We start from the raw sequence: 25,467 nt of genomic DNA on the forward strand, positions 1-25,467 counted from the left end.
GCCTCCATGCCACGCTGCATTGATGCAGTAATTCATGCAAAAGGAGCCCTGACCAAGTATTGAGTGCATACCAGTGGCGGCCCGTCCATAGGGTTCGCCTGGGTGCCGTCCCCCCTCCAGGCAGCCACAAAAAAAGTAAAAATTGCAGATGTGGCGCTGCATTTGTGGGCGTTTAGCCCGCCCTGCAGCGTTTTAGCATGCCTGGCCATAGTAATCTATACTACAAGTGCCGGGCGGAAGCTTCTTGGCGCTTCAGATTTGATTGACATCTGACCTCAGTTAGATGTCACTTCTCTGTCTCTCTCTCCCATTGCGCCTGGGAGAGGAACCAGGAAGTATGCCTCCTTCAGCGCTGCCAGTGGAAGGAGACACCGCAGGAGAGGACAACAGCAAGGTAAGTACCGCTGGGGTAGCATTTAGATGCTCTATCCACAACGTCTCCTTTTTCAGGATCAGTTTGTCCCAATCGCCACCCCTGGGGCTAAGTGGGACGACAGCCAGAACAGCAAAGGTTACAACGGAAGTATCAAAATGATGATAAAAGTCAAGATGCCTACTAATGGGAGTAGTCATTTTACCATTTCCCGAGTAGTAGACATGGTCATTGATTCGTTGTCTAAGCTGTCTGGCTGTCTTCCCCACGTAGAAAGCCCCACATTTTGTGTGGCATGTGGCAGAAAATTTGGGACAATACATCTCTCCATTTGGAAGTAGGATCCTAGAACCAGAAAAAACCCAAGGGCAAAAGCTGCAATTCCCACATGGGGTTGTTCCTAGAGATGAACTTAATTGTTAATTTTTTTGTGTTGTATAATGGCTATTGACAAGTTTGTCTCTGAGGAAATTAGCTCACCTAAAGGTGATTTCCGGGCGCTCGTTGATATACTTTCTAAGGATGGGATCTTCCTCAAGAAGATGCCAATGGCTGCTCAAAATAGCTCTAATATCGTCATGATGTGATGAAAATTTGGTAATAATTCTCACCAATGGTGTTCTAGTGGCTCTGGTATTTTTAAAAAGAAGATCGTTGCGAGTTTGGCGTAAGGCCTTATTAAAAGCCCTGCATAATAGAGACTTGCTATACCCTCTTGCAAGAAGGCGTGATTTAAGTAGATTCGCCTGTTCCTGAAATTCACTGATGTGTGTACAATTTAGATGGAGTCTGATGTATTGTGCATAAGGTATACTCCGAACTAATGGGGGGGGGGGGGTGCACTAGTCTAGTGCAGAATTGTGTTACCAGCTGTTATTTTTCAAAAAAGATTTGTTGCTAGGGTGTTGTCGTGATCTTTGTAAAGGACAAGATCCAGAAAGTTACTTTGTTTGGTATCACAGATAAAGGTGAAGCTTAGATTACGTTGGTTAAGATTAAGTACCTGTATAAATTCATCTAATAATGTACGAGTTCCTGTCCAAACAATGAAGACGTCATCAATGTAACGTCTCAAAACTAAGATCTGATCAGTAAATTTCACTAGCGTTTCTCCGAAAAGAAGTTTTCTCTCCCACCCACCCCAGGTACAGGTTACAGGTCCTGTACAAAGTGAATCAACATACAATAGTATTATAAAATTGAATAAAGTCCCATCCTGTGTATCCGTGATTGAACTACATCTTTGATGCAATATTCCAGCAATATATATATGATAAGTCTATGTGCTTACTAGAAAGTGAAAAGAAACAAGCAAGATATAAACAACACCAGCTGTGCCCCGAAATGATTTGTCACACACCTGCACCTCCACCAATTTATGCACTCACCAGATAGTCAATAGTAATACGTCTTTACACAGTTACTCTGAAGTAGCGAGACTTCAACATCATGGTGTATCAGTAGAATGGTGGTCCATGATAGAATAAGGCACTAAATAAAAAAGCTCACCCATGGGAGTCCAAAAATGCTCATATAGTGTAGTATTTGATTAAAAAACTAACATAAAAACAGCTGCAGCGAGATACAAATTAGACCAAAAAACTCACATGGTATGCCACCGCTCCCATCATGATGAAGTGGTGGTGACAGCAGCAGCACATAGGCCCCTCCCAACGTGTTTTGTGCTTCAGCACGTTATCAAGGGGTTCACCTATCACAGATATCTCACTACAGCTGATTTTATGTCAGTTTTTTATAAAATATGACACTATATGAGCGTTTTCATTTAGTGCCTTATTCTATCGTGGACAGCCATTCTACTGATACAACATGTTGTGATGATGTCTCGCTGCTTCAGAGTAACTGTGTAAAGGCATATTACTATTGACTATCTAGTGAGTGCATAGATTGGTGGAGGTGCACGTGTGTGACGAATCATTTCCGGGCACAGCAGGTGAAATCTCTATAAAAACCATCCGTGGGCCGGTGGATCCTGTGACCTACTCGCCGATGGAAGCAGTGAGTCGGTAGAAGCACCGGAGGGAGGCGGGAGGGGGCCCTCCCAACTCCCGTAAGAACGATCAAGCAGCGGAACAGCCGCTATGATCGTTCTTATGGTGCAGGGAATCACTGGCTGAAAATGCTGATATCTGAATGATGTCTGTAGCCTCAGGCATCATTCAGATATAACACCACAAAGCCCACAACGTAATATGATGTAGCTTGGGCGCCAAGTGGTTAAAGTTTTCTATATAATTTCATTTTGTAAATTTTTACATTTTTGTTTTCTTCAAAGAAGGCTTGGATCAAGTCACGGAACTTGTATCCAGTCACTCACGCATGTGGCATATAGCGTGTGGCATGTAGCTTACAGTTGTTGTCCCATCAGTTTAAAGCTCAATCACAAAAGGGTAGCCGTAGGTTTTTATGGAATGTAGTAGTCAGGGGTGGACTGACAACTCATGGGGCCCCCGGGCAATAGGTCATTATGGGGCCCCCAGGCAATCCCAGATTATGGGGCCACACAGTATACACACACACAGTATACAATCACACAATATACAAATACATGTACACACAGTATACACAGACATGTTTCTATTGGCTGAGAAGGTACTGGAGAGGTGGGGCAGCTATAATCTTGGGATTTTTAGACCAAAAGGATGTCGGTAAGGGACATTTCAGAGACAGATGTAAAAAAAAAACGCAGATTTTTCCATACTGTTTCTGGTTTTACTGAGGCTGGCAACCCTGATGGGGCCCCCTAGTGGCTCGGGGCCCTCGGGTAGTGTCAAGTGGCCCAATGGTCAGTCCCTGGTAGTAGTACATATTGTTATATGCCTAGAGATCAGTTATCATCTCATTATTAGATGTGTTTGTTTTGTTTTTTAGTTCCTAGAGGGTGACAGGTAGATAAGATAAAATAGAGCTGCAGCAGCTCATCAGCATAAGTATCTGCATAAAAAGTCCAAGGACAAAAGACATTTATAAAGAAATGGGATAGCACTAACTCAAGTTACTTCTTCATATAAAGCTGTAAAGAAGTGGACAGTGGAATTAGTTCACAGGATGGCAAGTGCTAAAAGATGACTCCTGGGGGGGCAAACCACATACAGTGCCTTGAAAAAGTATTCATACCCCTTTAAATTTTCCGCATTTTGTCATGTTACAATTCTATGTTACAACCAAAAACTTAGATGTTATTTATTGGGATTTTAAGCGACAGACCAACACAAAGTGGCACACAATTGTGAAGTGGAACGAAACTGATAAATGGTTTTCAAATTGTTTTACAAATAAATATCTGAAAAGTGTGGCGTGCATTTGTATTCAGCCCACTTTATTCTGATACCCCTAACTAAAATCTAGCGGAATCAATTGCCTTCAGAAGTCGCCTAATTAGTAACTAGAGTGCACCTGTGCGTAATTTAATCTCAGCATAAATACAGCTGATCTGTGAAGCCCTCAGAGGTTTGTTAGAGAGTCTTAGTGAACAAACAGCATCATGAAGGCCAAGACACACATCAAACAGGTCAGAGATAAAGTTGGTAGAGAAGTTTAACCATTGCTCATGCAGATACATTGCGGCAGCTCAACTCTCCTGCGCAAACTGACTTACCTGTACGTTTTTCTCTTTATATTAATTTAAAATCCCACCACATCACTCTTTCACTTCATTCCCTTTGACCAACAAGATCACCGCAAACCAGTATATCCCTTTCTCCTTCGCACAGGACGGACAAGAAGACACACAGGACTCTTCTGCAAACTGCTCTGCAACCGTCCTGGAGCTGTGTGAACCAGCTCCATTGAGAGCTGGTCAGTCTCCTGACATGCAAATTGGATTTGAGGAAACCAGCATTAGCACTAGTGTGAACCCAGCCTGATAGAATTTGAAGGATATTTATTTTTTTCCGAAAAATATATTTTTTCTTTAATATTGCATTGCAGTTATTTTTTTGTGGCCAGTTAAACAGGAACTAACCCCTACTATCCTTTTAAGCCAAGCCAACCATCTTAGCCTCTTGTTGTAGCCTCAGTTGCCATGGTGCTGCACATGTGATCAGTTATGACAATAGTCTTCCCAACACACTTTCGACGGAGTTGCGACGGACTTCTGAACGAACGGACTTGCCCACACACAATCAGATTAAAGTCCGTTCGAGAGTCCTTTCCTTTTGAACGTGATGACATACGATGAGACTAGAAAAGGAAGTTCAATAGCCAGCAGCCAATAGCTGCCCTTGTGTCGTATTTGGTCCGTCGGACCAGCATACAGACGAACGGTTTTCCCGATAGGAATTGAGTCCCTCGGACAGATTTGAAACATGTTCTATTTCTAGGTCTGTCTGAATAATAATAATAAAAAAAAACGATCGCACTATCCCACACACGATCGGACTATACGACAGAATGATTCTGTCGGACCTATTCTGCCTGAAAGTCCGGTCGTGAGTACGCGGCATTACTGTTTTAAAAACCAGTTAAATCAATGATTTAGTTCTGCAAATAATGTAAGTCCTAACCAAATTGATGTTTCAGTTATCTACCAGTGTCTAAAACTTTTAGCACGGTTCACTCCACTCTTCATGTATGCTTATGGAGACTTTAAAGGGAGATCTCCTCCAGCCTAAACATAGCTAGAAATATTCATATCTAAGACATCTCAATTCTCTCTGTACACCACCTTTGCATTTGAGGCATGTTACAGTGCAATAGATCACAAGGTATCACCATTGAAGGCAAAATAAAAGAAGATAAGAGAAACACCTATAATACGTGACTGCTATGGAACACGCAGCAAGTGTTCAACTTCAAACCACGCCATAGCTTATAAAAAAAAAATTAAGATTGTCTTTTTTTTTAAAGGAGATCTTTTGTGAGAGAAACATGTGGACTGCCTTTGCTGACAATTTTATGCAAAATTCCAGTTATGTGTCTGTCATGATAATCCACAGCTTCAATAGTTTGAATCCATGATGATACAGAAGTATGTAGAACAGTAGTTTTGACTTTATGCTGCTGCATAACTTTTCCAGGTCATTGACTGAGAAAGTACTGAAGACAGAGACAGCAAGACAACTCACATACTCCAGAAGGAATTCAGCCAGGGCAATTGTTGACTTTTCCTCTGTAGTTATCAGTCACACATTTATCTCCACCATATGTAGAAACACAGTCATTTCATAAAACTTCAAATATTCTGTGTAAAAGAGGCGAGTGTAATAAAACTGATACTTTTGCCACCAAATGTTGTGTGATTGAAGGCTGTAGAAATGGACTGTTGGCTGATTAAATCTGGCCCTGTTTTATAATGCATCACTGGCCAGGTATGTGCACATATTATAATGAACTGTTTCCATTATTTAATTACTGACAAAGATGATTGGCATTGTGCACTGTGCACTTGTAACAGCTGAGCAAGCACATTTTGCTGGAGTGCATTGCAGTCCTTCTGCTGCTGAAAAAGTGAGCCATACAGCTTTGCTGAAAACAGTGTACTATAGTAATAAACTTTCTTATTTCTTGTAGAATCTGACGAACAGATGCCTGGAGCAGCTTGATCAAAAGACAATCAATGTACTTGGCAACATACAGAATATTGAGCAAGCTGCCACTGAACTCAAGGTATGAGGCATTTCTTAAGAACAAGAGAACCAGAGGGTTTCATTCAATACTAACATGTTGTATGTAGCCCATGTGTTTGCTATTTTTTTTTTTTTTATTCCTGTAACACATATTGCAGAGGTAGCAACCAAAAGCAGCAAAACATGCACATATTAACCACTTCAGCCCTTTAAGGTTTGCCCCCCTTCATGAACAGGCTATTTTTTGCAATACGGCACGGCGTTATTTTAACTGACAATTGCACGGTCATACAACGCTGTACCCAAATAAAATGTATGTCCTTTTTTTTCCCCACAAATAGAGCTTTCTTTTGATTGCCTCTGCGGTTTTTAATTTTTGCACTATATACAAAAAAAGACCGACAATTTTGAAAAAAAAAAACAATACTTTTTACTTTCTGCTATAAAACACATCCAATAAAAAAATGTAAAAAAAAAATTTTGAAAAAAAATTTAGGCCAGTATGTATTCTGCTACATATTATTGGTTAAAAAAATCCCAATAAGCATATACTGATTGGTTTGTGCAAGTGTCTACAAACTATGGGATATATTTATAGAATTTTTATTTATACATTTTTTTTTACTAGTAAACAAAGTTTTCAGCGACTTATAGCAAAACTGCAACATTACGGTGGACAAATCAGACACTAAGTGATATTGTTTGGGAACCAGTTACGCTAATACAGTGGTCAGTGCTAAAAATATGCACTCACTGTACTAATGACAGAATTGCGATAATTTTTATTGCAGACTATACGTAGCAGGTATAGTTGTACTATTGTTCTTTTTAATAAAGTGTAGCTCCCTCTCAGGCTGTTAAATACATTTTGTTATTTGCACCACTATAGTGAGTGGAGTGGTTATTCCCAGTTAGGCTTTTAAATTTAGTTGGGCTCCACTGTAGCGCGTGGAGTGGTTGTTGAATGTTTTGTCTGCTCAGGATTCCTAGACTGGGAATTTGATTCCCCTAGAAGGAGCTTTTATAGCAAAAGGAGGGAGGGTCAAATGATCAGCTAAATATCATACTCTGGCCAATCCTTGGAAAGGGGCATCCAGTAGGTGGCTGGGAAGTTGAGAAATGTGTAGGTGCCCTGAGCAGATAGTTCTTTCCTCATCAGGGAGGGTTCCAGCACTCCTGGTGCTGCTGCCCCTAGAAGAATGTTTGCTAAGACAAGATATCAACATCTGGGCCTCAGCATTTGTTGCGCTAAGGAGTACAGCTAAAAAGAGGATACCTACTGAAGGACATTGTTTCAGAGTTCAGGTCTGGAGAAGGACTTTGTCATCTCCCTCTTTGTGGATCTACCTGAGGTGATTGGGTGGCAGATTGCTACTAGAACACTGTGTGTAAGGATCTTACTGGGGACTGACAGTTGCATAGAGACTTAAGAGTACTGATTGCTAATGATTGCCCTGTGGTCTACAGCTGTGGAGCCTTAGATATACAGACATCCCCAGCTACCTCCAGAGAAGCAGATATTGAAGGTCTAGGGAGAAACTAGATCGTTTGCTGGTGCTGCTGGTCGTTTTAGAGTATCCCGAGATCCTAAACCCCACACCTGATAAAGTTTTTCTTTAACAATAAATCCTAAAAACACCTCCCCTAGACTGAACTTTAATTGTCGGTCTGCTTGGGTGACTGGTGGCCTCTGCACTATTTAGGAAGAACCTTTCTGCGAATGCTACAAAGGACACGTTTTCAGGGCAGGATAAGTATTGATTGTTGGACATAGCAGGACATCAAATTGGGTGACCAAGAGTAGCCTTACCAGAAGCTTTTGAAAATGAGGATGGGATACAAGCATTTGCCTTAAGGTGTTACCTTTCCTTCCTTCTGCACTCAAAAACAAGTAAAGGCCTTTTTGAAACTTTTGAATTAGAAAAAAAATATACACTATCCATATACAGTGCCTTGCGAAAGTATTCGGCCCCCTTGAACTTTTCAACCTTTTGCCACATTTCAGGCTTCAAACATAAAGATATAACATTTTTATTTTTTGTGAAGAATCACCAACAAGTGGGACACAATTGTGAAGTGGAACAAAATCTATTGGATAATTTAAACTTTTTTAGCAAATAAAAAACTGAAAAGTGGTGCTTGCAAAATTATTCGGCCCCTTTACTTTCAGTGCAGCAAACTCACTCCAGAAGTTCAGCGAGGATCTCTGAATGATCCAATGTTGTCCTAAATGACTGATGGTGATAAATAGAATCCACCTGTGTGTAATCAAGTTTCTGTATAAATGCACCTGCTCTGTGATAGTCTCAGGGTTCTGTTGAAAGCGTAGAGAGCATCATGAAGACCAAGGAACACACCAGGCAGGTTCGTAATACTGTTGTGGAGAAGTTTAAAGCTGGATTTGGATATAAAAAGATTTCCCCAGCTTTAAACATCCCAAGGAGCACTGTGCAAGCGATCATTTTGAAATGGAAGGAGTATCAGACCACTGCAAATCTACCAAGACCTGGCCATCCCTCTAAACTTTCAGCTCAGACAAGGAGAAGACTGATCAGAGATGCAGCCAAGAGGCCCATGATCACTCTGGATGAACTGCAGAGAACTACAGCTGAGGTGGGAGAGTCTGTCCATAGGAGGTGCTCTGGTCAGATGAAACCAAAATCGAACTTCTTGCCCACAATGCAAAACGATACGTTTTGCGTAAAAGCAACACAGCTCATCACCCTCAACACACCATCCCCACTGTCAAACATGGTGGTGGCAGCATCATGGTTTGGGCCTGCTTTTCTTCAGCAGGGACAGGGAAGATGGTTAAAATTAAGGGGAAGATGGATGCAGCCAAATACAGGACCATTCTGAATGAAAACCTGTTGGAGTCTGCAAAAGACCTGAAACTGGGACGGAGATTTATCTTCCAACAAGACAATGATCCCAAACATACAGCAAAATCTACAAAGGAATGGTTTACAAATGACCGTAACCAGGTGTTAGAATGGCCAAGTCAAAGTCCAGACCTGAATCCAATCGAGAATCTGTGGAAAGAGCTGAAAACTGCTGTTCACAAACGCTCTCCATCCAACCTCACTGAGCTCGAGCTGTTTTGCAAGGAAGAATGGGCAAGAATTTCAGTCTCTCGATGTGCAAAACTGATAGAGACATACCCCAAGCGACTTGCAGCTGTAATCGCAGCAAAAGGTGGCTCTACAAAGTATTAACGCAAGGGGGCCAAATAATTTTGCGCGCCCCACTTTTTATTATTTTATTAGTTAAAAAAGTTAAAAAAATCCAATAGATTTCGTTCCACTTCACAATTGTGTCCCACTTGTTGGTGATTCTTCACAAAAAATAAAAATGTTATATCTTTATGTTTGAAGCCTGAAATGTGGCAAAAGCTTGAAAAGTTCAAGGGGGCCGAATACTTTCGCAAGGCACTGTAACACCATACAGCATTGTGATTGTATTTTAGATAAGGGTCCAGGTTATGGGTCTTGACCATACATCAGTCTCTTGATGATGTAGACAATCAAAGTTGTTTTTCTTGTTTGAAATTTCCCATCATTTGCTAATGGCTGTTCTGTGGAATAGACAATTACAGAGCATTGGCAGTAATTTGTTAGAATGTGCAAACGCCACTCTTGGAATTCATTATGTGACATTAAATTACTATGTATTAATGTTATAATGTCTCAGTGCTGAATGGGCAGCACTATTCTAAGTATTATTTTTTACAGAGAACTGCTTTTTTCTTGTTACCGTCTTCACTGGGGAACAACCATGCCCTTTCTCCTTGCTCCTGTTGGCTTACATGCTTCCTTCTCTCTTCTTCAGTTCAATCAATGCACATCTCCTTTACAAACTAAAATACTGTTTTACTGCTTCTGTCATCTGGCTCCTCTACAGCAACTTAAGTACAGGACTATAACAAGGTATAGAAAAACATTTATGTTCAACAGAAATTCAGAGCTGCCCTGCATCATGTCCACACTTCTAGTGTTATCCTAAAGAGTCTGGTTAGCCCTTCATGGTCTTAGCTTGTGTTTAACCATTTGTCTACCAGGGCATTTTTTTAAATGTTTTTGTATACATGTAAAAATTTGCATTTTTTGCTAAGCGTTACTTTAAACGCCCAAACAATTATGAAAGCAGGGTCTCCGGAAATGGTCATGGTAGTAGTCATAATTTTTTAAGTTGCATGATATTTGCATAGCTATTTATCAAATGCATATTTTCAGGATAAAATACACTAAAATGTATTTATTTAATATAAAAGATAGGGTTGCATTGAGTTATTAGCTACCAAAGGTGTCAAGCCTTACAGTTTATGAAGTTGCAAAAATGTATGGTACTTAAAAGTGTCCAGAGGGTGCTGCTTTGTAAAAGACAGGAAAATGTGGAAAGGTAACATCTTAAGGTAAATGCTTCTTGCCCATCCTGATTTCACAGAGCTTCTGGTAAGGCTATTCAACCAATCTGATGTCTTTCTATAGCCAACAAAGTGACTGATATTTATCCTACCCTGACCATCTTTTACCCTCCAAACAAACTAAAATCCTATTTCTGTGCCTTCCTTCATCTATCCCACTCACCTCCTACTGTATGTCTATACTGATCTGACTAAGCTCCTGTGTCTGTGCTTTCCTTCACTGATAAATTATATAAAATAATGTAAAACACCCCTCACTTTTGTGTACACCCTTATTAAAACATGCAGCAAAGCAGGCATATGTATATACACATAAATTGCACCACACATGTGAAGTATCACTATGAATGTTGACGTGGGAGATATAATTCTGGGGCCATAATTTACAGTTAACTCTAAACTGACAACCTATATAGGCTTTCAAAGCATCACCTTGTCAGGCCTGGGCTCAGCCCTTCCTTCTCTGAGCTGGCCGCTAAGCTGTCGGCTAATTGCCAGCTCCTATCTCTCCACAGTGACTCACCTGTTGATGATATCCTGCTTGTCAGTCCTGCCTACTTAAGTTGTCCAGCCCAGATGATCTCTGCCTTCACCTTGGTCACATCTCTAGAGTTGCTCTCCTGTGTTCCTGTTAAAGAATTGCTTGTCTGACATTCCTTTTGGCTCCAGATCCTGCTACACTCATCTCTGGCTCTCTGACATTTTGGCTTGTCTGACTATGCGTTCCAGTTCCTGAACTCTGGCTATGTTTTGACTACGTTTACTCTGTTTACTTTTTTTTATTATTATTAAACAAGTGAGATTTAACTGTACTTCTTCTGTCTCAGTCTGATTCATGGTTTCTGACAGTAGGCGAAGGCCATGAATTTAGAAAATACAGTCAATCCACTTGTTGGTAATATTTTTTCCAGATTGGATGAGCAGGATCACTGCATGGATCAGTTTGCCATTGTGTTACAAATGCTCCTGAGTCGCACGGCTCACCTGGATACTCCCACTGTGGCTGCTCCGGTACAACCTGTGTTGCAGGCCGTCCCTGCTGCTGTCTCTGTGCAGGCACCTGCCTCGAGTATTACCTCTATAACAGGTATGTCTGGTTCCGCTCCACTTCCCCAGTGATTTTGGGGTGATACAGGCCAATGCAGAAGGTTTCTCAACCAGGTTGAGATATACTTTGCCCCAGGCATTTCCTAAGGACAGAAGCAAAGTATGTTTTGTGATATCTTTGCTTTCTGAGAGAGCCTTGGCCTGGGAAAACCCTGTATGGGAGACGCAAAAACTTGTTTTCTTGAGTTACCCTGAGTTTGAGGCTTCCTTTAAAAAAGTATTTGACTTTCCTGCACGCTCCGATTCTGCTGCCAAGTGCATCATGTCCATCAAACAGAGTACGAAAACTGTTGCCGATTACACCATTGAATTACGTACTTTGGCAGCAGAAGTTGCTTGGAACAGTGAGGCCCTCATGGCTGCTTTTTCTCATGGTCTCTCGTATACCATCAAGGATGAGATAGCAGCCATTGATATACCCACTGAGCTGGAGAAGTTGATCACGTTTGCCATCCTCATTGACTCCAGACACTGAGAAAGACTCTCTTTTAAGGAGTGCTTGCGGAAGCCTCCTGTATATTTGTCCCCTAGCTTTGCAGTCCCACCCTTGGGGTGGGGGCCCTGCACCCCCCCACCCCAAAGCACCTTGTCCCCATGTTGATAAAGACAAGATAAAAACACAGCACAGGTTTTTAAAGTACTTTATTAGACAGCTCCGGGGGTCTTATTCCGTCTTCGGGCGTCTTCTCGCCAGACTCCTCTGCTATCTTCTGCTCTTTTGCTAGCTCTTTTACTAGCAGAGGAGCCGGGTTTTCTCCTTCATCGTCGCCACCATCCGGGGGTCTTCTTCCGACTTTGGGGGGTCTTCTTCCGACTTTGGGGGTCTTGTCCCGCTCTTCAGGTTCTTCTTGCCGGGCCTCCGCTTTTTCTTCCAGCTCTTTTACTAGCGCCTTCTGCTTCTTCTTCTTCCTTCTTCTTCTCTTCTTCCGATGTTGACACGACGCTCTCTCTCTGGCCGTAATGGCAGGGATGCTTTGTGCAGCGACTTATATAGCCATAAGGGGAGGTGTCCCCGGGTGATGTCACATGGCCCCTTATAATTTCACAGTCCCAGCATCCTCCAGGACTGATACAGAGTTTTCAGACTGCTTCAATATTAGCTTACATTAATATTTAGAGGATCATTACCAGTTAATGAAAGAAAATTAGGTCTACAGTGGGGATGGAAAGTATTCAGACCCCCTTACATTTTTCACTCTTTGTTAGATTGCGCCACCACCGACGTGCACAGTCGGGGTGTGACCATCTGTGATCGCCCGTGACTTCATCAATCACGTGGTAAACAGCCATAACCAGTGGCTGTTCACCCCCTTCAGTGGCAAGCGGTGTCTCCGTGACACACCGCCACCGAAAGAACAGGGATGCGTGCGCACAATCGCGCGCATTCCCTGTTTAAACGGGAGGCCATCATATGACGGCCTCCTGCCACAATAGGTGCGCCGCCTGGCCGTCATTTGACAGCCGGCAGTCAGCATCTAGTTAAATTATATTAGCATTTACGATGAAAGTCTATGGACGTTTCTATGGCTTAGTGTTTGGCGCCATCTAGCGGCCAAATACTGAAAGTGGACTTAAATGATTTTTGCTTTCACAAGCATTGAACTATTTACAGGAAGTGACTGTTACTTACATTGGAGAGTTGACCTTTTTACCCAGGATGCCGGGTGACCTACCCATGATCACCCTCTCTTGCACTCCATGCTGGGTAGGACATAAAAGGACCCCGAGCGGCCATCTTAGGTCTCTTGGGAACGAATGGCCTGCCTGTGAGGACTTGTGAGGAGGTCTATTGCCCTTGCGGAGCACAACCCTGCTCGGTTGTGTGAGTGACCTCAAGTGCCAGAGATACAGTGATCGGATTGGGAAGATCCAGAGACACTCGTTTGAGCATTGGAAGACCAGGTCCACCTATCAGAGCAGAAACAGAGTGACGGAGAAGGCGCAAATAGAAGCAAGCTTCAAACACTACACCAAGCTTTTGATCCAGTTGGTGAGCGAATTGGGGCCCACAGTTTACAAAACTTGGCACCTATTCAGACTTATATACAGGCCTCACTGGGATCTATAGTCCCACGGAGGAGGAGTATAGCAACTGACACTAGGCAGGCAAAAGGCCTACTTACTGTTGCAAGTATTGTATTATAATTACGGAAACAACACTAGTATCATCCTTAACTCAACTTTAATTACTTTAACCCTTGGATTACAAATTATAAGGAATTATCATTGCTAGCAAAGACAAGAAAACCAAAAAGACTGAGTACTTTAAGTGAGATCTCACACATAGCTATAAAAATAGGGGGAGCTCCCTTGTAATTATATTGTTTATAATTGTTATATCAAAAGTTATTGTTCTGTCATTCTATGTTGGGATGACAGCACAATTATTGTAACCACCTGTTTGCCAATACTTATAGTAAAATATACTTTGGTTAAGTACCCCATTGTGTGGAGTATTGTTTTCCTCCAGCAGGTGGAGGCAGTGGATCCTGAAGTGTCAATACAGGTATATTGTGTTATATTCTACTGTATTGTATTGTACCACAGCTGTGTCAAGGGGACTGAGTCAAGTTAGTGGGGTTTATTAGCAGAGTACAGGCCCAAATCAAACCAGCAGCTCCTTCGGGGGTCAGTGCTACACGTGGGGCTCATCCAGGATCCTGTCACTCTGCATGCAAGCAAGCCTGCCCCCTTGGTGCCCCTAGGGACCCCATCAAAGTGGTCCAATGGTCACAGTCAGAGCAACAGTTGGCTGACCTGAAATGCCAATACAGCGACATACAGGAGAGGTTTCAGGAGACCTCCAGCATGATGGACGAAGGGGGAAGGCACCGGAGAGCACCTTGGAGCCGAACTGGTTCAGAAAAAATTCCAGAGGTCCGTGACTACAGGACTAAGGAGCAATTATATCAAGCTACAGTTGAAGCAGTACCTGGAAGATGCCTCAACTCCATTAAACAAGAAGAGAGGGCTTCAGAAGAGGGAGTGGGAAAAATCTGGCTTCTGGACAAGAAAGAGAGACTGGTTCAGCCAGGTGAAGAAGTCTGCCTGAGAGCCTCCATCAAGTTAAGTTGGAAAAGACTGGGCCCTTTCATTGTCCTTGAGACTTCAAACCAGGAAGAACATAGAGGGTTAGAACTTATCCCTGAAGTGTTGCCAACCAAGACATTTAACCACTTTCAGACCGGACCATTTTGCTGGTCAATGACCAGAGGTCTTTTTACAATTTGGCACTGCGCTGCTTTAACTGGTAATTGCGCGGTCATGCAATGTTGTACCCAAACAAAATTTGCGTCCTTTTCTTCCCACAAATAGAGCTTTCTTTTGATGGTATTTGATTGCCTCTGCGATTTTTATTTTTTGCGATATAAACGTAAAAAGACTGCAAATTTTGAAAAAAAATGATATTTTCTACTTTTTGTTATTAGAAAAATCCAATAAACTCAATTTTAGTCATACATTTAGGCCAAAATGTATTCAGCCACATGTCTTTGGTAAAAAAAAAGTCAATAATTGTATATTTATTGGTTTGCGCAAAAGTTGTCACATCTACAAACTAAGGTACGTTTTCTGGAATTTACGCAGCTTTTAGTTTACGACTGCCTATCTCATTTCTTGAGGTGCTAAAATGGCAGGGCAGTACAAAACCCCCCCAAATGACCCCATTTTGGAAAGTAGACCCCCTAAGGAAATTGATAAGTGGCATGTTGAGCCCATTGAATATTTTATTTTTTTGCCTCAAGCGATTGAATAATGACAAAAAAAAAATTTCTTTTTTTTTTTACACAAAGTTGTCACTAAATGATATATTGCTCACACATGCTATGGGTATATGTGAAATGACACCCCAAAATAAATTCTGCTGCTTCTCCTGAGTACGGGGATACCACATATGTTGGACTTTTTGGGAGCCTAGCCGCGTACGGGGCCCTGAAAACCAAGCACCGCCTTCAGGCTTTCTAAGGGCGTAAATTTTTGAGTTCACTTCTCACTACCTATTACAGTTTTGAAGGCCATAAAATGCCAAGATGGCACAAAACCCCCACAAATGACCCCATTTTAGAAAGTAGACACCCTAAGCTATTTGCTGAGAGGCATGTTGAGTCCATGGAATATTTTATATTTTGCCACAAGTTGCGGGAAAATTACAAACTTTTTTTTTTTTTCACAAAGTTGTCACTAAATGATATATTGCTCACGCATGCCATTAGCATATGTGAAATGACACCCCAAAATAAATTCTGCTGCTTCTCCTGAGTACGGGGATACCACATATGTGGGACTTTTTGGGAGCCTAGCCGCGTACGGGGCCCCGAAAACCAAGCACCGCCTTCAGGCTTTCTAAGGGCGTTACAGTTTTGAAGGCCATAAAATGCCAATATGGCACAAACCCCCCCCCCCCCCAAATGACCCCATTTTGGAAAGTAGACACCCCTAAATTTAGGGGTACACTAGTGAGACTAGGTAATAAATGGCGGGTGCCCTGAAACTATAAAAAAATAACTAACCAACCAGCGTCACCTGTAACAGTTATATGGTGATCACTGGTGAAAGGGTTAACTAGGGGGCAATCAGGGGGCTTTATGCAGTAGTATATGGGGGTCCCTGGCGCTATAAAAAGCTGCGGCGAACCTAAATACCTACCTGCCTAACTAGCGTCACCTGTGACACTAATACAGCGATCAGAAAAACGATCGCTTATTAGGCTGGGTTCACACTGGAGCGATGCGGGAACGCCACGAATCCGCGGCGGGTTCCCGCATCGCATGCCTCCCGGCGGCAGTTCACACTGCCCTATGCGAACTGCTGGGAGTGTCAGTGAAATGTTAATGACACCCCAAGATCAGTTCGCATATCGCAGTGCGATCTGCAAACTTGGATCGCATGGTGTGAACACCCATGCGATCCGATTCTGCTGCGGACCAAAAAAAGTGTCCCGTGCGAGTTTGCGGCGGGTGCGACGCGAATTCAGCCATACTATCTGTATGGCTGAACTCGAATCGCACAGAGATCGGATGTGATTTGCACTGCAGTGTGGTGCGAATCACATCCGTTCTCATAAACCGCTGCAATGTGAACCCAGCCTTAGTGACACTGGCGACGGGGGGTGATCACGGGGTTAAACCTTTATTGGGGGGGTTAGGGGGGTACCTTAGAACTAAAGGGGGCTAACCCTAACTGCCCTAACAGTTATTACAGTCACAAATGACACCCGCCGGGTGATCAGGGGGTTAAACCTTTATTAGGTAATAAATGGCGGGTGCCCTGAAACTATAAAAAAATAACTAACCAACCAGCATCACCTGTAACAGTTATATGGTGATCACTGGTGAAAGGGTTAACTAGGGGGCAATCAGGGGGCTTTATGCGGTAGTATATGGGGGTCCCTGGCCCTATAAAAAGCTGCGGCGAACCTAAATACCTACCTGCCTAACTAGCGTCACCTGTGACACTAATACAGCGATCAGAAAAATGATCGCTTATTAGGCTGGGTTCACACTGGAGCGATGCGGGAACGCCACGAATCCGCGGCGGGTTCCCGCATCGCATGCCTCCCGGCGGCAGTTCATACTGCCCTATGCGAACTGCTGGGAGTGTCAGTGAAATGTTAATGACACCCCCAGATCAGTTCGCATATCGCAGTGTGATCTGCAAACTCGGATCGCATGGTGTGAACACCCACGAATCTGCGGCGGGATTCCCGCATCGCATGCCTCCCGGCGGCAGTTCATACTGCCCTATGCGAACTGTTGGGAGTGTCAGTGAAATGTTAATGACACCCCCAGATCAGTTCGCATATCGCAGTGCGATCTGCAAACTCGGATCGCATGGTGTGAACACCCATGCGATCCGATTCTGCTGCGGGCCAAAAAAAGGGTCCCGTGCGAATTTGCGGCGGGTGCGATGCGAATTCAGCCATACTATCTGTATGGCTGAACTCGAATCGCACAGAGATCGGATGTGATTTGCACTGCAGTGCGGTGCGAATCACATTCGTTCTCATAAACCGCTGCAATGTGAACCCAGCCTTAGTGACACTGGCGACGGGGGGTGATCACGGGGTTAAACCTTTATTGGGGGGGTTAGGGGGGTACATTAGAACTAAAGGGGGCTAACCCTAACTGCCCTAACAGTTATTACAGTCACAAATGACACCAATGCAAAAAAAAAAAAAAAAAATGACATTGGTGTCACTGTGACTGGGGGGCAGGGGTAATTGGGGGGGTGATCGGGGGGGTGTGAGTGTGCCTGGCATGTTCTACTGTGTAGTGACGTGTTGGTGCAACTCACCGATCCTCTCTTCTCGGTGTCGGAACGAAAAATACCGACACGGAGGAGAGAATACATCACTTCCTCTCCTGTGTTTACATTACAGGAGAGGAAGTGATGTCACGAACGATTTCTATTCGTCGGGAGCGATCGCGAGGGGGTGGCCATGAATGAATGGCCGCCCCCTCGTCCGGGATCGCTCCCGAACGAATACCGACCGCCGCAGCCCTTATGCCTGCCCGTGCCATTCTGTCGACGTACATCGTCGTGCGGCGGTCGGGAAGTGGTTAAGAGGTATCGCAGCAAGATTCCAGTCAGCGTCCGCAACACAGCAGCTGTGCCAGTGAGAGTGCCAGCCAGAAAACTGTTAGGACAGGCCAGTCCAGCAACCCCAGTTTCACTGTGTGGCTCAATGGGAGAACAAACTGGAGAGACTCTCCAGGAAGAATTCTCCCTGAAGAACGCACCTCTTACTCCTGCCTGGGTGGAAAGAGCTAAAGCCCAACTCCTCAGATGGAAGACAGCTTTCTCTAAAAGTGAGTTTGATGTGGGGCTGACGAAGAGTGCGACCCACCGAATTCGTCTGGAAGAAGACAAGCCCTTTTGGGAGCGAGTCAGACAAATCCCACGGGGGGGGGGGGGATCTTGAAGACTCGAGGGAACAGCTGGCTGAACTCAAAAGAACAGGCATTATTAGAGAGTCCAGGAGTCCTTACGCCTCTCCAATAGTGGTGGTAAGGAAGAAGAATGGGTTCCTACAGCTGTGCATTGATTATAGGACCCTGAGCCGGAGGACCATTCCTGACCAGCACACCACACCTCGGATAGAAGATGCCTTACAGAGCCTGTCGGGGGGGGCAAGTGGTTCAGTGTGCTGGACCTAAAAAGCTGGTACTATCAAATTCCCATGTGTCCCAAAGATAGGGAAAAAAAATCTTTTATCACTCCTATGGGCTTCTTCTAGTTGAATCGGATGCTGCAAGGTCTGTCTGAAGAACCAGGAAGAAGCTGGTGCAGACCCAGATCAGTCTGGGAAGCCAATGGAAGGGTCCAGGAAGAAGAGAGTCCATCCAGAACCAGTGGACTCCACAATGTGAGGAAGCCTTCAGACAATTGAAGTGGAGCCTTACCACTGCTCCGGTTTTGGCCTATGCAGACCTGGCCAAACCTTACGAGCTACATGTGGATGCCAGCCGAGATGGGTTAGGAGGAGTGCTCTACCAGGATATGATGGATGTCTGCGGCCCATTGCCTATGTGAGCAGAAGTCTCATTCCTGCGGAAAGGAACTATTCTACTCACAAGCTTGAATTTCTGGCTCTGAAGTGGGCAGTGGTAGACAAGTTGAAGGATTATCTCTACGGGGCAGAGTTCGTAGTCAAGACGGACAACAACCCCCTCACATACTTGCCCACCACCGTGAAGCTGGGCGCCACCAGCCACAGGTGACTGGCTGCTCACTCGGCTTTTACCTTCAGCCTGAAGTACAGACCAGGGGTTGGTAACCGAGATGCGAATGCCTTGTCAAGAAGGCCCCATGACTCCCAAAACCCCTCAGAAGACTGGACACAACTTACCCCTGAAGGAGTAAGAGCTCTCTGTGAAGGGATGAGCCAGCAAGGGAAAGGTGGGGCCAGAGCTGAAGAAGTGGGGGTGTCCTCAGTGGGGGTGCCCAGGTGTTATTGTAACGTCTCCCAGATTATGCAAGAGGGTCTTCCCAAGCTATCTACAAAGGATCTCAGGAGAGATCAGGAGGAAGGTTCACTCTGTGGGCTAGTACTGAAGGCATTGGAGAACAAACAGCCTGATCTTTTGCAGAAGAGCCCCCGGAAAGAAGCCCGGCTGCTACAGAAAGAGTGGGATCAGTTGCAGTTACAACAAGGGGTAGTCTACCGAAGAGGCCCCTCTGAAGATTCCGAAGAGCAGTGGCAACTGCTCCTGCTGGAAAAGCACAGAGAAAGGGTGCTGCACGACCACCATGGTCATTTGGGAGCTGAGAGGACTTTTCAACTCATAAGGGACAGGTTCTACTGGCCTCACATGAGGACCGAAGTGGAGAGCTATTGTCATTCCTGCCTCAGGTGCATACAACGGAAGACCTTACCTCAGGGGGCTGCCCCAATGGGTCACTTAGAGAGCACTGGGCCAATGGATCTGGTCTGCATAGACTTTCTCTGTTTGGAACCCAACCTGAGTGGGCAAGGGGACATCTTATTGATTACAGATCACTTCACCCGCTATGCCCAGGCGTTCTCTACTAGAGACCAGCAAACAGCCACAGTAGCAAAGACTCTCGTGGAAAAGTTCTTTGTCCATTATGGTCTACCTCAATGGATACATTCGGACCAAGGAATAGACTTTGAGAGCACGCTGATAAAAAGACTGTTGGATCTATTAGGCATACAAAAGTCTAGGACTACTCCTTACCACCCACAAGGGGACCCTCAACAGGAAAGGTTCAACAGAACCCTCCTGAACATGTTGGGGACTATGACTGCAGAGCAGAAACCCCATTGGAGTAGGCACATCACCGCATTGGTTCATGCCCACAACAGCACCAAGAATGACGCCACTGGATATTCACCTTACAGGTTGATGTTTGGGCGTGAACCCAGGCTACCAGTAGATCTAGCCTTTGGGACATCTCTGGACCACACGTCAGAGACCTCCCCTCAAGGATATGTGGACAGACTGCGGAGGAACTTTAAGATAGCTTATGAGCAGGCTCAAGCCACCTTGAGCACCAGAGAAAATAGGAATAAGAGGAACTTTGATCTAAAAGTAAGAGTTCAGGATCTTCAACCAGGTGACCGTGTCCTACTAAGGATTCTGGGCATCCCAGGCAAACATAAGTTGGCTGATCGCTGGAGATCACAGCCATATGTTGTGTGTAGGAAGCTCCTAGGACTCCCAGTGTATGAAATTAAGCCAGAAGGAAACACTGGGCCAGTAAAAACCTGGCATGGAAATCATCTCTTTCCCCTTACAGAAGCAGTCAGGATAAATCCAGAAGAGGAACTCCCCTCCACGTCCACTGCTGTGCGCAGACCAACAACTAGGTCTCAGCCTGCACCCGCTGCAGATGAGGATGAAGAAATGGAGATGAGTTTGCTGTGGCCACCTGAGACATCAGAGACTGACGTTGATGTCTCCCCAAAAACAGGAGAAGATAATAATTGGACTCTTAGGGCAGAGGCCCCAAAATTAGTGCCAATAACACAACAAGCGGAGGAACAAAATACTCCTGTATACTCCCCATTACCAGCATCTGAAATAAGGAATGAGGATACCTGTTCAAGAATGGTGGATACACCATAAAGGCAAAGAGCAAAGAGACATTCGCCCACCAAAGAGACTGACTTATGATACATTGGGTGAATGCTCTAAAGCAACTCAAATTGCCAGCAAAAGGAACTTTTGCTGGTCCCTCTACTTCTGATTCAGTGAGGGACAACCCCAACTCACCCCTTGACACATCTGTATCAGACACTATAGTGTCAGCTGTGAGCACAGGACAGCTCCCCATCACATGAGAATTGGTGGGAAGCTCCTCTGACTGTATTGTGTAACCGTACAGTGACAAGAATACAGGATAAAGTTAAGATTTTGAACATCTCGGGACCAAAGAGATAAAGTAGGGGGAGTGTATAGAGCTGGAATCCTTGCCTATTAAATTATATTAGCATTTTCAATTAAAGTCTATGGACATTTCAATGGCTTAGTGTTTGACGCCACTGAAAGTGGACTTTTATTTTTGCTTTCACAAGCATTGAACTATTTACAGGAGGTGACTGTTATTTACATTGGAGACCTTTTTACCCAGGATGCTGGGTAGAACATAAAAGGACCCCGAGCGGCCATCTTAGGTCTCTTGGGAATGCATTGCCTGCCTGTGAAAACTTGTGAGGAGGCCAAGTGCCAGAGACACAGTGATCGGATTGGGAAAATCCAGAGACACTCATTTGAGCATCGGAAGACCAGGACCACCTATCGAAGCGGAACAGAGTGACAGAGCCGGCTGATATAGAAGCAGGCTTCAAACACCGGGCCAAAGTTACCACACCAAGCTTTTGATCCAGTTGGTGAGCAGGTTTACTAAACTTTGCACCTAGTCAGACTTATATACAGGCCTCGCTGGGATCCATAGTCCCACAGAGGAGGAGTATAGCAACTGACACTAGGCAGGCATAAGGCCTACTTACTATCGCATCTCAAGTATTGCATTATAATTACGGAAGCAACACTAGTATCATCCTTAACTTTAATTACTTTAACACTTGGATTACAAATTATAAGGAATTATCATGGCTAGCGAAGACAAGAAGACCAAAAAGACAGAGTACTTTAAGTGAGATCTCACACATAGCTATAAAAGTAGGGAGACTCCCTTGTAATTATATTGTTTATAATTGTTATATCAAAAGTCATTGTTCTGTCATTCTATGTTGGGATGACAGCACAATTATTGTAACCACCTGTTTGCCAATACTTATAGTAAAATATACTTTGGTTAAGTACCCCCCATTGTGTGGAGTATTGTTTTCCTCCAGCAGGTGGAGCCAATGGATCTTGAAGTGTCAATACAGGTATATTGTGTTATATTATATTGTACTGTATTGTATTGCACCACAGCTGTGTCAAGGGGACTGAGTCAAGCTAGTGGGGTTTATTAGCAGAGTGCAGGCAGAAATCAAACCAGCAGCTCCTTCGGGGGTCAGTGCTACACATGTAATCAGGTTTTATATTTAAAAGGGCAATTTCTGGATCTGGTATTATTGTTATTTCAAACATTTCTGAAGCTAGTAAAAAACACTTTTTCCATTTTTTTTTATAATAGAACAATTCCACCACATGTGTATATATGTTCCTTGTTCTGAACAGGTGCGAATTCAGAGACCTGAGTAATCAGGCACAAATTTAGCTACTGTAGCAGGAACCGAATACCAGCGTGAGAGTACCTTGTAGGTGGTTTCAATATCTATCACATTAGGAGAAAAACATTTCATATTGGACCACATTGCAGACCATTCTGTTTTACCTATAGTTTGATCAAGATCTTTTTTCCCATTTCACCACATAAGATGGTAAAGTAACATTTGATTTAACAAGCAATGTGGAGTATATTGTTGATATGAGACCTCTGGCATGAGGGTCTTATATATTCATATATTTTCAAACTTAATGCTGCGTACACACGATCAAACAATCGGGTGGAAAAGTCCAGCAAACTCAAGTCCGCCGGACAATCCCCCCATGTGTAGCCTCCGGCGGACTTTTTTTACCCGAAAGTCCGGCGGACTTAGAAAGTAGTTTTCCACTCCAATCTTCCCGCCGGACTTGCATTTCGGCGGACAATCTGGCCGTGCGTATGCCAGTCCGCCGTACTTTTGAAATGAACGGACTTTTCCCGCCCGGAGAAAAGTCCGCTCATTTTGAGCACGTCTCCAGGTAGGTGGGGCCCGCGAAGGATGCGTCGCTGGCCCCGCCACCTGGTATGGACTTAAAGGGGAACCCCAACGCCGAATCGGCGTGGGGGTCCCCCCAGGTCCACATCAGGCCCTTGTCCGAGCACGCTACCCGGCAGGCCAGGAAAGGGGGGGCGAGCGAGCCGTACCAGGCCGCGTGCCCTCAACATGGGGGGTGCCTTGGAGAAGGGGGGGCGCTCGGCCTCCCCACCCCAAAGCACCTTGTCCCCATGTTGATGAGGACAAGGGCCTCTTCCCGACAACCCTGGCCGTTGGTTGTCGGGGTCTGCGGGTGGGGGGCTTATCGGAATCCGGGAGCCCCGGATACCGGCCCCCCACCCTATGTGAATGAGTATGGGGTACAATGTACCCCTACCCATTCACCTGTAAAATAAAGTAAAAAAAAAACACAACACACAAGGGTTAAAATAGTTTATTGCACAGCTCTGGGGGTCTTCCGTCTTCGGGGGTCTTCTCGCCGGACTCCTCCACTATCTTCTTCTAGCTCTTTTGCTAGCGGAGGAGCCCGGCTTTCTTCCTCGCCGCCGCCCTCTTCTTCCGACTTCGGGGGTCTTGTCCCCCTCTTCGGTTCTTCTGCCGGGCCACTGCGCCTTCTTCTAGCTCTTTTACAGGCGGTGGCCCGGTCTTCTGACGCCGCTTTCGCCATCTTCTGTTCTTCTCTTCAGATGTTGCCTCTTCGCATCCTTCGATAAGCCCCCCGCCGGCAGACCCCCGACAACCAACGGCCAGGGTTGTCGGGAAGAGGCCCTTGTCCTTATCAACATGGGGACATGGGGACAAGGCACCCCCCATGTTGAGGGCACGCGGCCTGGTACGGCTCAGGAGGGGGGGCGCTCGCTCGTCCCCCCCTTTCCTGGCCGGCCGGGTAGCGTGCTTGGACAAGGGTCTGATGTGGACCTGGGGGTTACCCCCACGCCGATTTTTTTCGGCGTTGGGGTTCCCCTTTAAGTCCATACCAGGTGGCGGGGCCAGCGAAAGCATCCTTCGCGGGCCCCGCCTACCTGAAGACGCGCTCAAAATTAGCAGACTTTCCTTCGCGTGTGTGGGCGAGTCTGTTCATTTCAAAAGTACGGCGGACTTAGTACGCCGTATTAGTCTGCTGAAAAAGTGCCGTGTGTGGGCAAGTAGTCCGTTCGGAAAGACCGGCGGGAAGTCCGCCGGACTAAGTCTGCCGAATAATCCGCTACGTGTGTACGCGGCATAAGAGATACAAAAGTTCTTAACTTGAAGGTAACAAAATATTTCTGATTGGGGTTCAAAAGACTTGCATAAGTCTGGGAAGGAACACATTGTTGTATTTAGGATCATGTGTAAACATATTATACCTGCTTTGGACCAAGCCCGAAAAGATCTGGGATAAAAGTCCATGCTGGATAGAATGCTGGGCTTTTGAGAAAAGATAGAAGTGGATTATGTTTGGATTGCAGACCATGAGAGATTTTAAATCCAACCCAGATAGTTAGAGAGCTTTAAATCAGTGGCGTAGCATGGGTTGTCAGTGCCCGGGACAAGGCAAGTAATTTGTGACCACCACACTACCCTACACTGACCACCACACTGCCCTACACTGACCACTATACTACACTGACCACTATACTACACTACACTGACCACTATACTATACTACACTACGCTGACCACTATACTATACTATACTATACCACACTGACCACTATACTATATCACACTGACCACTATACTATACTATACTATACTATACTATACTATACCACACTGACCACTATACTATACTATACTACACTGACCACTATATTATACTATACTACACTGACCACTATACTATACCACACTGACCACTATACTATACTATACTATACTACACTGACCACCACACTTTACTACACTGACCACTATACTATACTACACTGACCACCACTGTACTATACTATACTACACTGACCACCACACTATACTACACTGACCACTATACTATACTGCACTACATTACACTGACCACCACATTATACTACACTACACTACTCTGACCACCACACTATACTACACTACACTGACCTGCCTACAGTCTGTGTATCTCCCTCTCGCTCTCCCCCCCAGCCAGTACCACGACTCTCAGAAGGGAGTCTCACTAACCCTCTTGTCCTGGCCTGCATCGATCCAGAGATAGACAGTGGCAGCTCAGTTTTACTCTCTCCCCCCCTCCGCGCTCTAGCTGCCATGTTCAGTGTCAGTTCAGTGTCCG

The 25,467-nt window shown here is 44.8% G+C and overlaps 1 protein-coding gene across 1 annotated transcript in view; it reads left to right on the forward strand.

The window, feature by feature from the left end:
• The window catches only part of TRIM14 (tripartite motif containing 14), a 139,631-nt gene that overhangs the window by 77,226 nt on the left and 36,938 nt on the right, over nt 1-25,467 (forward strand). Inside the window, exon 2 of the mRNA XM_077475381.1 lies at nt 5,906-6,001. Coding sequence (XP_077331507.1) covers nt 5,906-6,001 — 96 coding nt within the window. The remainder of the gene's footprint in view (nt 1-5,905; nt 6,002-25,467) is intronic.

The sequence above is a fragment of the Lithobates pipiens genome, unplaced genomic scaffold (assembly GCF_037356315.1).
Source record: "Lithobates pipiens isolate NorthernLeopardFrog02 unplaced genomic scaffold, aLitPip1_a1.2 Scaffold_13, whole genome shotgun sequence".
In the NCBI taxonomy this organism is placed as follows: Eukaryota; Metazoa; Chordata; class Amphibia; order Anura; family Ranidae; genus Lithobates; species Lithobates pipiens.